The sequence below is a fragment of the Humulus lupulus genome, chromosome 6 (genome assembly GCF_963169125.1).
Source record: "Humulus lupulus chromosome 6, drHumLupu1.1, whole genome shotgun sequence".
NCBI classification, from domain to species: domain Eukaryota; kingdom Viridiplantae; phylum Streptophyta; class Magnoliopsida; order Rosales; family Cannabaceae; genus Humulus; species Humulus lupulus.
In genome coordinates this window covers 71830481-71845310 of record NC_084798.1, presented here as the reverse complement: position 1 = coordinate 71845310, position 14830 = coordinate 71830481, and the positions used below count along the sequence as shown (strand labels likewise).

Sequence of the window (14830 nt, the reverse complement as noted above, 5' to 3'; positions counted from 1 at the left end):
TCTACTAATTAGTCCAATTTAATTTGAATACATCCTATGACATCTAATTCAATTTTAATTGGGTATCTAATTTTCACTAATTAAATTTGATTACATTGAATCAATAAGTAGGAGTAGGCAGGTCTGTTGATCACCCTAATTGTTACTTTGTATTTTTGGTTATGTTTGCAATACAAAGTTTCTATTATTTTGTTTTAGAATTGATATTTTATATTATTTTTGTCGTATCTCGTGTTTCTCTATTTTCGGATAAAATTATTATATAATATGTTGATTTAGTTTCTATTTGGCACATGAAATTATGAAGGATTTCTTGTTATTCAAAAAATATAGATTTCTCACCCATGACCTGTTATTGCCCAGTCCATAAATGGTGCCGAAAACAGCTGCATGATTGCTCTAGCCACAGGAATTGCAGGGTGTGTTATCTGCAGAGTTGAAAGAACAGTCTACAAGAAAAAAAAATTATGAAATATTTATTAAAAGAGTAAGTACCTTTGGTACCCCAAATTATATAGTACATTTGGTATTGATATTTACTAAAATATTATATATTTATGTGTAAATACAAGTTAATAAAATATGTTATAAAATATAACTTATTATAATAAATACTGACATAATAAGATGCATCAAATTTATCAATATACACTTTAACATTTGTTCTTAGTGAAGTTACCTGTATAAATATATATATTATTCATTATTTAAAATTGACATATCACTTAGTAACAATTTTAATTTTAAGTACAAATTTTGTGTTTGTTTGTAGCATTTTTTTTATTAAAAGTATATTAGATTTTGAGCACTTACAGATAGAGGTCCTACTTTGAACTCGATATAAGAATGGTATTGGGAAAGCATTTTTGATGCTGTTCTGCTAACTTCGTGCAATATACCCACACGGAACATTCTTTTCTTCTCGTATCTGATTATATTGAGACAAAAGCTCGTCAAAATCAATTTCTTCTATTATTAATCAAAATTATGCCATATATACCTTCTAAGTGCGGATATGATTTCATCTGACATATGAACATTAAAACCATTTTCAGAAACACGACCAAGCTCGAGTATAAGGTGGTAACAATCCTACAAATACAACATACAAGAAAAAAAAAGTACTTAACCAAATAACACATTACACACCTATATATATTTTCAATAAATTGTGAATTTTTTGAAGATAAAGGAAAAATAAAATAAATGAAATCTTTTATTCTCAACAAAACCCTAATAATATATAGTATTTAAGTGTTAGTAGTGAAAATTGAGATAAGTAAAAACACGTACTTCAATTGCCATGCAACCGCCTAAGCCAAGATTAGGTTGCATGGGATGAGCAGCATCACCTAACAAAGTGACTCGTCCAATGCCCCATGACTTATAAATCATATCTCTGTCGTATATGCCTCTTTCGATTATCATTTCTTCTTCAGTTATCGAAATTGCAGCAATCACTCTATCACACCAGTTCCCAAACACATCCAACAACCTCTTCTTTTTGTTCCCTTTAATCAGTGTCTTCATAATTAGTTATATTAAAAATAAATGATTGATAGCTTAACAACCAAAACATAAGGAAAAATTACCTTGTAGTCGACTATTCATAAGGAAAAATTACTCATATTACATATATATTTCAATGCTCGCATAAAATAGAAATGTTATATTTATATTTTCTATATAAAAATGTGTATATATACTTCGATATTTAATAATTATGTTTATATAAATTCAAATGTTATACAATATTATTATAATAATATATAATGCATAATTCTAATTTTTATGAAAGTTCAATGGAATAAATATTTAGTAATTATATTAATATAAATTTAAATATTAAAAAATATCATTATTATAATAATATTTGATACAAGACAAAATATTTAATAATTATATTAATAAAAATTCAAATTTTATAAAATATTATTATTATTATAATATAGAATTCATAATCTTAATTTTTATTAAATTTTTTATTATTTATATTTAAAAAGAAAACATGTTATTTTTTTTTAATTACTTAATCGAACTTATATAAATTTATTCATATTAAATAACAATAAATATTATATTTATATTGTATATATAAGTATCGTGTGTTCAAATATTTTGATTATATTTACATTATATATAATTGTCGTGTGTATCTTGAATAAGGTAGTTTGGGATCTAAAATCTTATAATATTATTTTTTTTTAAAAAACAACCCATATACAATATTTTGATTTTATTTTTCTTTTAATATGTGTATGCTATTTTTTTATATATAATATTGTTTATTTATTTAAAATTTATACGACAATCACAAAAATATAATAAAAATAATCAATAAATTTTCTAAATAAAACTAAAAAAACGTGCATAAAAATAATTCGTGGTGGCTTTTGTAGTAGTGTTAATTAAGCTGAACGTAGAACAATGACTCATGGAAAGTGTGAGCTCTGTCTATAAGGCTATCATTAGAATGCTTAAATTTAAAAGTTAAAGTAATGCTTATTCCTAGAAATTGTATTGTGACAATAAAACTGCCATTAACATTTCCAATAATCCTATGCAACATGATCGCACGAAGCCCATTGAAACGGATAATGATTTTATACAAGAAAAACTCGACAATATATATGTATACAGAAATACTACGGTGTTGATAGTGTTTTGTCAATATTAGTATTGAAAAAATTTAGTTTCGGTATGTGGATAGTTATAAAGTCTAATTGTTCACTATCACCGTGCATATTGTAGTCATTTATAACATCCCACAAATTTTCAAGAAATTTCGAATAATTTACGGTGCCGAAAACAAGGTTCAACAAAATAGTCAAATTTTCCACGCGTGCTTATTTTTTAGTGCAAGCATGCAACAAGCTGTTTTATCCTTGTTTTCAGCACTGTAACTTATTCAGAATTTCTTGAAAATTTATGGGATGTTATAAATAACTACAATATACACTGTGATAATGAACAATTAGAATTTATAACTATCCACATGCCGAAACCAACTTTTGTCAATGCCGGTGTTGACAAAACACTGTCAACATCGTAGTCTTTCCCTGTATATGTATCATGAACATAGTATGACAACATATTATATTATTAGGTATTAAATATTATGAAAATAATCATTTCTCTTATTTAATTAGTTGTTACATTTTTTTCTTCATTAGAATCAATTGTTACAAAGGCAACAATAAGTTTCTTACGTTCTTTGTTTGTATATTTTGGTCTAGTTTTGGTTTCTTGTCAGAGTATATACAACTAACTTCTATATTTATAGGTGGGAGAGTATACATTAGTATAAATATACCTTTGGAAGAGCTATTCACAGTAAGAGGAGGCTCCTTAATGAATGCATACCATTGCATCCTTCCTTCTCCAACATCGCATAAAACAAAATATTGATTGCATCCCAAAAATGCTTGATACCTTCATACCAAAATAGCAAAATATAAATATATATAGGGGAGCACTTTGGTGCAGCATGTAGAGTATTTCAGCAATTAAATAATTTAATTTTTTTTATAATAATGTATATTGTAGTTAAATATTTATCAAATTTTCAAAAAATTCTGAATAATTTACAGGGTCAAAAACAAGGTTGTTGCACGTGTGCCTATTTTTTATATGTGGGTGTAAAATTTAACTTTTTGAATATTGTTTTCAGTACTATAAACTACTCGGGATTTTTTTAAAATTTGTAGGATGTCTTAAATGACAACAATGTACCCATCATAAAAAAAATTATAAAAAAAGATTATTTAAGTGCCAAAATAGTCAAATGGTTGCACCGGTGCAACCAACCATGCCCTTTATATATCAATTACTTAATTATTAATTAGTGTATAATATTTAATCTTTAAATAAGATAATTAATTAAGTAATTAAATACCCAACAGTGCTAGTAGTTTCAGGAATATGATCTGGGGCAATCTCTGTTAGACCACTATAGCAGGTAAAATTGGAATAGCTGGCTTCTTGTTTTCCAAACATTTTCGAACGTACCTGAAATAGGAAACACAATATTCAACTGAGCTATTATATTTTCACTTCAATTTTAAATTTCATTGTTTTTTATTTCATTTTAGATTTTTTGTTAATTTTTTTACATGTCTTTGTACATAAGGATACGCATATTGCATAACATAATTTGTTTCTAGATTTTTTTTTTTGAGGGGATTATATATAATTTGCTTTCACCATAGCTGAGTTGGTTTTGTTACAACCAACCTTTATAAACATATTTTATTGATGAAATTTTGAATTTGGTGAAGATGAGCGTCAAGATTTCATTCAATTTTGTCTCTACTTATACTTTCTACAGTTAGTTTGCGATAGCTATAATTTATGCAACTATGATCAGTAATAATTGTGCTGTAAAATATATTTATGGTGCTGGTTCAAAATTCTTAATGGTGTAGTAAAATAGTTTAATTATATTTTTAATATTACATATTATTAAATATGTTTTTTAGCAAATTACTATTTTAATATTATAATATATGAATATTAGTTTTATTTAATTAGTTTTTATTTTAAAGTTATTTTGATTTTTAATATTTTAATAATATTATATTATCAAACCATAATATTGACCGAAGATTTATTGAAGGTCGGGGCCAAGAATAGAGACATAGAAGGGATTGGAATACAGATAATGATAAGGTTGAGCCTGCTCCCACAAAGTGTGTTTTTTAGACATTGGAGTGATAATTATAAAGGTTTGTTATTAAAAAAAATAATTGATAGAAAAATTCAAATGTGAAATTCTAATTCCAATAGTAACGTTGCTATAGACATCAAATGTAAATAACTAATACTTACAAAAACGATTATTTATCCAAATTATCATTTTTTTTCATCGTCATAATACACTAAACGACAAAATAGTAGGGAACGCAAATTCAAATATAAAAATTTTATATACCAATAACAATATATCTTCAAATATAAAATGTTTTACTTGTATAAACAATTATTCATCCAAGAAATATCGTTTTTCATCATAATAACACTACACCAAATAGTAACAGCAAGTATTAGAGAAAATAATTAAACACAAATAATATAAAAATTCCAATACCAATAATAAAGTAGCTAAAGAGTTAAAATATAAAAAGTTCCAATACATAGATGAACAATTATACATTTAAAGAGAAACAAAAAATTTAAAATAATTAACGTGTTGATCTCGTGATCAATATTCATTTCTCAAACAAAGATTGTTTTAGGGTTTCACGGTAACTTTTGAGTATATAAGACTTTAAAGGCTACAATGACGTCAGTTTAGTTACAACGTTAAAAGTTTTGACATTTTTATTTAGGTACAACCGATCGAAGTAAAAGTTATTAAAAATGTAAAATTTTAAAACATCATTACTTTATGCTTGGATATTCAAATGATGCAATTATTTTTTTATTTCGCGTAACTTCTCGAGAGCTACACATGTGAGCAGGTAGTTTTATTATTAGGAGGACCTTTAAAATCAGTTTTGATATAAAAATTCACGTTAAAAGCATTACTGATGTAAAAAAAACTTTAAAACATTGTTTTTGAGGACGGTTTTGATATCAAAACCAACATTAAAACTATAACTGTCATACAAAAAATTAAGTAGAAACACCTCTTATTACTGTTTTTTTGTAATTTAAATATTTTTATAGGAATTTCAATTTGTCAATATGTCTATTTTTTTTTTAAAAAAAGTTTTCAAATATATTTAGTTTTTCGATTCTCATATAAATATTTAAGTTAACAGATAAATCATAAAAAGAAAATGAGATAATTTAGTTGTAAAGTTGGAAACTTAATTATTTAAAATACCATATATTACAGGACTTTTTCCAAATGTTAATTTAAGAAAATTAGTAATATGTAGAGCAGTATTTTTATAAATTAAATTTTAAATAAACCATATATATAAAAAAAAAACTCCCAAAATATAAATACAAATGGTTATAATAACTTCGGTTTTGTAGTATTATTTTGAGTTTAATTAAGACTTATAAGTGGCATTTGTGCCTACAACAAGTGATGAGAAAAAAAAAAATGGCAGTAGTATATATATATAGACGATCCATTTATTATTAGTGTTTATGTGTTTCCTGAGGATTCTTTAATCTCTTTGAAGTATGAGAATATCAGTCTTTCAATCAATCAATCTTCTATAGTAGCTAAGTACACAAAGTTCCACGGTAAATGACACTACAAGAAAAAGAGTTTTTAGAGGCGGAAATATTACCGGCGGAATAAGTCCGCCGGTAATGTTCAATATATTAGCGGCGGAGTACTGGGTCCGCCGCTAATAATGGAAAAATCAAAATAAAATATATTTTTTTTTTATTAGCGGCGGACTTTCCAGTTATTAGAGGCGGATTGTCCGCCGCTAATACAATGCCCGGGAACGGTTTCAAAATTATTACCGGCGGTTAATAGCGGCGGGCCCGCCGGTAATAGTGCATTACCGGCGGATTAAATGCGGCGGGACCCGCCGGCGTTGTGGTATTACCGGCGGAGACCCGCCGATAATGTTGTAATACCGGCGGAAACCCGCCGGTAATAATGGTATATAGAGCCTTTTTTCAGCCTTCTTCTTCTTCTTCTTCTTCAACGTTCCTCCGTCCGAAAACTCCCTCTGTCTCTCACAGATCTCTCGCTGGTTTTCTCTCGCCAGTTTTGTCTTCAAGATTGTATCCAAGGTACAATCTTTAATTGCTGTTATCATTTTGTTTGTTTTATGGTTTGATTTGGTTTTCTAATTTTTGTCTACGTAGTTTACCTGATGTTCTTGTCATCATGCATGGTATCTTTCTTCTAATGTATGTTACAATTCCCAGTTCATGTTTTTAGCCTTCCCTCACAGTTTTTGAATCGATCTTTGAAGTGTTAGGTGCTGGAAGTCTTCTCGAAACTTGGAGAACGGTTTATTTTGTCGAGGGGTGACCGCAAGAACAAGTTTGTACAAACCAGTTCTACCTTCTCAGAAATCTCTCTGCTTTTTGATGTCTTTGTAGGCAACATTTGTATGTGAACACGACACTGCTTGTTAATTGAGGAAATGTCATAAAGAGTATGTCAGCAGTAGTTTATGTAATTAATCTGATTCTGAAATGGGTTTTATAGATTTCTCTCGAATGCTTCGTCTCTAGGAGAAGTAATCAAATTTCAATAGACTATCTGCTATACAGTGAGTATCAAATTTTCAATTTAAATTTTTTATGTAACATTTTGTCACAATAGACTATCTGCTATACAGTGAGTATGCACCCTGATTTAAGGCTTTATCTCACGTTTTTTTCAGAGTCAAAGGGACTACTGGAGTTGAACTTGCATCTGGCTTTCATTGGTATTTAAAGTATTTAGGGGCAAAGATCTCGAAGATCCAGGTAACTTTTATATATATATATATTAAATTTGTGTGATTGGGTGATTTCTTTGAACTTTTTCATATATACATATATATATTGATTCATATATATAATATATATATTGGGTGATTTCTTTGAACTTTTTCATATATAGGGATTAAAAAAATAAGAATCTTTTATGTTTCTTAGTTTAATTGCTTCTTTCTAGTAGTTTTTTTCTTAGTTTAATTAATTAAATAATAAAATTTTGATTCAACATTATTTAATTAAATAATTTAATTTAATTTTTTATTGAATAACATTATCTAATTGAATAATTTAATTTAATTTAATACAAATCTTAAAAATTAATAATGATTAATTAAATAGTTAATATTGTTAATTATATAATTTAATAGTTAATGTTATCTAATTAATAATATTAACTATTATTAAATTATTTTAATATAGAAATTAAAAAATTTATTTAATAAAATTTTTTACAATTAATAATGATTAATTAAAAATTACTACATATCTTATAATAATTTATTTTTTAATTTTTTAATTAATTAAATAATAAAAGTTTGATTCAACATTATTTAATTAAATAATTTAATTTAATAAGTCTTTAAAATTAATAATGATTAATTAAATAAATAATAAATTATTTTAATTTATTTATTAAATATTATTATCTAATTTTAACTAATATTAAATTATTTTAATATAGAAATTAAAAAAAAAATTTAATAGAAGTTTTTTACAATTAATAATGATTAATTAAAAATTACTACATATCTTATAATAATTTATTTTTAATTTTTTAATTAATTAAATAATAAAATTTTGATTCAACATTATTTAATTAAATAATTTAATTTATTTTTTTATTGAATAACATTATCTAATTGAATAATTTAATTTAATTTAATACAAATCTTAAAAATTAATAATGATTAATTAAATAGTTAATATTATTAATTATATAATTTAATAGTTAATGTTATCTAATTAATAATATTAACTATTATTAAATTATTTTAATATAGAAATTAAAAAATTTATTTAATAAATTTTTTTACAATTAATAATGATTAATTAAAAATTACTACATATCTTATAATAATTTATTTTTTAATTTTTTAATTTTTTAATTAATAAAAGTTTGATTCAACATTATTTAATTAAATAATTTAATTTAATTTTTTATTGAATAACATTATCTAATTGAATAATTTAATTTAATTTAATACAAATCTTAAATATTAATAATGATTAATTAAATAGTTAATATTATTAATTATATAATTTAATAGTTAATGTTATCTAATTAATAATATTAACTATTATTAAATTATTTTAATATAGAAATTAAAAAATTTATTTAATAAAAATTTTTACAATTAATAATGATTAATTAAAAATTACTACATATCTTATAATAATTTATTTTTTAATTTTTTAATTAATAAAAGTTTGATTCAACATTATTTAATTAAATAATTTAATTTAATTTTTTATTAAATAACATTATCTAATTGAATAATTTAATTTAATTTAATACAAATCTTAAAAATTAATAATGATTAATTAAATAGTTAATATTATTAATTATATAATTTAATAGTTAATGTTATCTAATTAATAATATTAACTATTATTAAATTATTTTAATATAGAAATTAAAAAATTAATTTAATAAAATTTTTTACAATTAATAATGATTAATTAAAAATTACTACATATCTTATAATAATTTATTTTTTCTGTCCCGGTATGCTTGTGATTGATGGTTGTTGACTACAACCATCGATAACAGGGATATCGGCACAGAAATGATAAGTTTAAAGTATTAACAATAAAATAATGAAATGAATTTTTTTTAATTTGAATAAAATTATATAATAAAACATCATAAAATAACATAAGATATTATAATATTGCATAAGATTTAAAAAATCATAACAAATTTTTTTGTTATCCATTCCTATTCACATTACTAAAACTCACAGACTCTTGTAACACTTTAGATGGCGATTGACAAGACTTGGACAACATTGAGAAATCGTGCTTGTCAAGAATATTGGAATGGTCTACAATCTTTTTTGAGGATGGCCTCGGAATATAAGGATTCTGATGGAAGAATTAGGTGTCCGTGTGTCAGCTGCATAAATAACAGGCTTGAAATTTTACCTGTTGTCGAAGCACATGTATTCGATAGGGGATTTTATCAAGTGTTATACCCAGATTTCGAGCCATAGTGAATGTGACCTCGAAAGCTGAGTTCGCAACAAATGGTCTCGCAAGGATTGGGGGATGCTCAAGGATGGTATATCGAGTCTGAGAAGTACGATGTATGATCTCGAATGTGGTGACCTCGAAATGATCTCGATCTCGAAAGGTAGCTCCGAGGAACACCCTCATCTTCAGGAACAACTTCGGAGCAGGGATCTTGAGCTCGATGTACTATCTCGAAAGCAATGTTAGCTCGGGAGATGTCAGTGGCTCGCACAATGACGTGAAACCTGAGATGCTAAAGCCTTGGAGATACGCTATAACCACCTTGAATATCTACAAGTATTGCAAACATGAGATGTAATCCTCATTTATTGATGTAAATCCCCAAGAATCGTGGGATATTAATTAGTCAGTTATGCGTTTCCTGGTCTTCAGGGACGTTTCCTTTTTTATCTGATTAAAGGCATTTAAAGCTATTTATTTTATTCATAAAAGACTAACTACCCAAAATATGTGGGATAGTATTCTGCATCCTTCTCTATAAATAGAGAAGCCATGCCCCATTGTAATGGACCGAAATTCTGATCCTTGAGAGAAAACTCTGGAGAATTCATACTAAAGAATTGTTCAGAGATAATCTTAAGATTAATAACAGAGACTCGTGGACTAGGCAGATTTAACTGCTGAACCACGTAAAAAACCGTGTGTTTGATTTGTTTGTTCCGTTTGGCCATCGTCATTCATTGTTTTTGTGCTCTTCTTTTATCTGATTGACGAAAAACGGCGTCAACAGTTTGGTGCTTTCATTGAGAGCCTTAAGCATTCATCTCTGAGAGATTCATGGCTGCAAACAATCAGAACACTCCTGAAGAAAATTACCCAAGGCGTCCTGGAAAACAACCAATGGAGAACCTGGATGCTGATGAAAGAAGTGGGTCCTCTGATTCCCGGGGACCACCTCCACAATCAAGGGATGAGGACATGTACTACAATCATGAACGTTATGTTCCTATTGTAGAACTAGAAAATCGGCAACTGAAACAGCTGCTGGCAGAAGCCAACAAACGGAATGAGGAGTTGACTAGGATGGCCGCAGAGGCGCAGGTGGCTCAGCCCCCGCCTCCGCGCGAAAACCAAGTCCCTCCTCCGAGGGACGTGCATGTTCCTCCCCGGAGGCCCCGTGGACGTCCACGGAAAGATGCTGCCACAAGGAGGCCGACTCAACCTCCGGCACCAGCAGAGCCATCTGCTCCTTCTAGGCCCCAGAGGAGTACCCGAGCTCGGGTCCCGCCTAATCCACCTGTGGAAGTGCCTGCAGGAACTGAGAATAACCGAGCTCCTGACGAGGCTCGGACTCAGGTTCCTGGTAGTGCACCGAACGCGACTGACCCATCTCGGGCAAATTCTGGACCCTCTAGGCCGAGGCAAGGGCGGCCACCACCGTCGCCTATACGGTTCCCTCCGTCTCCCGTAAGATATCCTTCACCCCCCCGTAGAAACGCTCAACCTGATCAAAATCAGGATCAAGGGTGTATAGGGGAAAGGCAGGAAAACAGGGAGACATTCCGGGAGCGAAGAGGCGCACCATCTGAGAGAAGTCAGACGTCTCGGTCTCGCACTGCGGAGACGAGGCGACGTGGGAAGAATCCACCACGAAATGACCGATCAATGAGTTTCACCAGTGACGAGTTCGGAGAGACCAGGTCCGTCAGTAGACACGACCGAGGTCGCAAAAATACTGGAAGTCGCTAGAATCATCCTGACTTGCGGAATCATCTAAATCAGAGCAGGGGGAAGGGAGATCGGACAAATCCGGAACTAAGGAATCACCTAAATGGGTGTAGAGATCCCTCACGGAGGCGCGAGCCTGGGATCATGATCAATGACTGTCAATTCCAGACACCACGTAAGGACCCAGTCCAAGAAAGGATTGATCAGCTCGAAAAAGCCTTTAGGCTTTTAAAGAATGAACGAGGGAATGGTCGATACGAGGACTCTGATGAGGAGCTCGAGCCGTTTGCTCCTAATATTTCCAACACTCAGTTTCCTCAAGGGTTCCGGATTCCTCACGTCCCAGCATTTGAAGGAAAAACCGACCCATGTAGCCACCTGAGTACATTCAACATTATTATGAGGGCTAGTAACGTGGGTTACGAGCTCAGGTGCATGTTGTTTCCGACATCATTGGCCGGACCTGCCAAGAGTTGGTTCGAGAAGTACAAGAGACACTCGATAACTTCATGGGATCAGTTGTCTAGAGACTTCAAGAAGCAGTTCCGAGCTATGATGGGAGTCAGACCAGAGGCATCCACTTTGACTAACGTCCGACAACAGCCGGGCGAAACACTGAAAAGCTACCTGACAAGATTTAATCTAGAGGTCGCCCGGGCTCGAGATGTGGATGACAGTGGGCACCTGATGGCTATCCGAGCTGGTGTGTTACCCGGAAGCGCCCTTTGGGATGACATGCAAGGGAAACCGGTAAGGTCAATAACTGAGTTTAACAGACGAGCGCAGAGATTTGTCAATGTAGAGGATGCGAGGTCAACGCTCAAGGTGACCTCGCAGACCAAAACTACAACGATAAACATTAACTCCGCCTCAACCTCGGCTGACCCAGCAGCTCCACAGCCTACCTCGGAGAATCCCTCCAAGAGGAAAAAGAGCGAGGGAAATAACCCCGAGGCTGAAGGAGGAAAGAAGAAGAAAGGAGAAAGGTATTTCTCCGTATATAAAGTGCACACCGAGCTCAACGAGTCTCGAGAAAACATATACCTGGCTAATGAAAACCAGGTCCCCTTCAGGCGTCCGGACCCAATGAGGAATCAAAAGTCCAAAAAGGATTCCAGCAAATATTGTCGGTTCCATAGAGACACCGGACACACAACTGATGAGTGCCGACAGCTGAAGGACGAGATCGAAGGGTTGATCTCGAGAGGTTATTTCAGGCAGTATGTCAAAAACCAGAGTACTGGACAGACTACTGCAAGCCAGAGAATAGCCGCGCCTTCGGCGACACAGAATAATAACTCCCGATCTCGGGAAGAAGACAGGCCCCCGCCGATAGATGGAGAGGACGTAATAACCATCTCGGGAGGTCCTCATCTCGCAGGAGGGGGTAGAAATGCTCAAAAGTGATACGTGAATGAGTTGAAGACAGGGGGCGGGTCTCCTTATGAACCCGAACCAAGGGCACCAAAAAGCCAAAGAGTTGAAACTCAACCTATAACCTTCACCGAGGAAGATGCCTCTCATGTCCAGTTCCCTCATCATGATCCATTAGTCATTACCCTGCAGCTTGCCAACAAAAGAGTGCGCCGAGTTCTCATAGACAATGGGAGCTCAGTTAACATTCTTTATAAAGCAACACTAGAGAAAATGGGACTCTCCCTTCGCGACCTGAAGGCTTGTGCAACCACTTTGTACGGCTTTTCTGGAGAAGGAACCGCCTGTATGGGGTCCATCGAACTCCCTGTGACCTTGGGAGACTATCCAGTCTCGGTGACCAAGATGATGGAGTTCGTGGTAGTAGAGTTACCATCTGCCTACAATGTACTGCTCGGGAGACCCGCCCTGGTCGGGCTGGGGGCAGTTTCATCTGTAAGGCATCTAGCCCTTAAGTTCCCAACTTCGAGCGGGGTCGGAACATTAAGAGGAGATCAATTGGCAGGGAGAGAATGCTACAACATCTCTTTGAGGGGAAAGAAACAAACGAGCGCTCAAGCACTCGTTATCATACAAAATAAAGATGGGACGGTTTTAGAAATTGACAAGGAAATCGATCCAAGGATTGAGGAGAAAGTTGACCTCGAACCATTAGAAGAGCTCGAAGAAGTTCAGCTCGACGAAGCTGAACCCTCGAAGAAGGTAAAGGTTGGAAAACACCTCCAAGGCGAGGCAAAATAGCAATTAATTTGCTTCCTCAAGAAAAACCAGGATGTCTTCGCATGGTCACACTCAGACATGGTGGGGATATGCCCAAATGTTGCGAGCCACGCATTGAATATAGACAAAAGCTTTCCCCCGAAGCAACAAAAGCGAAGACAGCTGGACGAGGATAGAAAGAAAGCACTAAAGGAGGAAGTTGACAGGTTGAAAGCAAACAATTTCATCAGGGACGCTTTTTACCCTGACTGGGTAGCCAATCCAGTGTTGGTCCCGAAGCCCAATGGGACGTGGAGAACCTGCATTGACTACTCGGACCTCAACAAGGCCTGCCCGAAAGACTGTTTTCCGCTGCCAAGAATTGACCAGCTCGTGGATGCCACGGCGGGGCATGGCCTGATGTCGTTCATGGATGCCTATTCTAGATATAACCAGATTCCCATGCATGCCCCCGACCAAGAGCATACGAGTTTCATCACAGATAAAGGGCTCTACTGCTACAATGTCATGCCATTCGGACTCAAGAATGCTGGAGCCACGTACCAGCGACTTGTAAACATGATGTTTTCAGAGCAAATAGGGAACAACATAGAAGTTTACGTTGATGACATGCTTGTAAAGTCTCAACTTAACAAGAACCATGTTGACGATCTCGAAGAGTGCTTTGCGTACTCAGAAAATACAACATGAAGCTAAATCCTATGAAGTGCACTTTTGGGGTGTCTTCAGGAAAATTCCTGGGCTTTATTGTCAACTCTCGAGGGATCGAGGCTAATCCCGACAAAATAAAGGCCCTGATTGATATGCCTTCACCTCGGAAGCATAAATATGTCCAAAGCTTGACTGGGAGGATGGCCGCCCTGAGCAGATTCATCTCGAAGTCAACGGATCGTGGCCTTCCATTCTTCAACTTATTGAAAGGAAGTAAGAAGTTTGAATGGACAGAGGAGTGCGAGCTGGCCTTTCAGGAGATCAAAAAGCACTTAGCCGAACCGCCTATCCTCTCGAAGCCTGAGACGGGAGAAGTATTGTTCCTGTACCTCTCAACCACCGAACACGCGATAAGCGCGGTGCTCGTTCGGGAGGAAGAGAGGGTGCAGAAACCCGTCTATTACATCAGTAAAAGATTACTGGGGGCAGAGTCAAGATATCCATTGATGGAGAAGCTTGCCCTCAGCCTAATCCATTCATCTCGCAAGCTCCGCCCTTACTTTCAGGCACATCCCATCCATGTACTGACAGACCAACCACTTAGGCAAGTCCTGTCTAAACCAGAGGCGTCAGGTCGGCTCCTTAAATGGGCTGTTGAGCTCGGACAGTTCGAGATCACTTACCATCCGAGAACGACCATTAA

General features: G+C 32.9%; 1 protein-coding gene across 1 annotated transcript in view; it reads right to left on the bottom strand.

The window, feature by feature from the left end:
- Nucleotides 1-338: 338 nt before the first annotated feature.
- LOC133785206 (zeaxanthin epoxidase, chloroplastic-like) overlaps nt 339-14830 on the bottom strand; it is a 45538-nt gene continuing 31046 nt past the window's right edge. Inside the window, exons 4-9 of the mRNA XM_062224458.1 lie at nt 3896-4008; nt 3333-3432; nt 1294-1524; nt 1001-1092; nt 814-928; nt 339-449 (exon numbers count right to left, since the gene is read on the bottom strand). Of these exons, the coding sequence (XP_062080442.1) occupies nt 339-449; nt 814-928; nt 1001-1092; nt 1294-1524; nt 3333-3432; nt 3896-4008 (762 nt within the window). The remainder of the gene's footprint in view (nt 450-813; nt 929-1000; nt 1093-1293; nt 1525-3332; nt 3433-3895; nt 4009-14830) is intronic.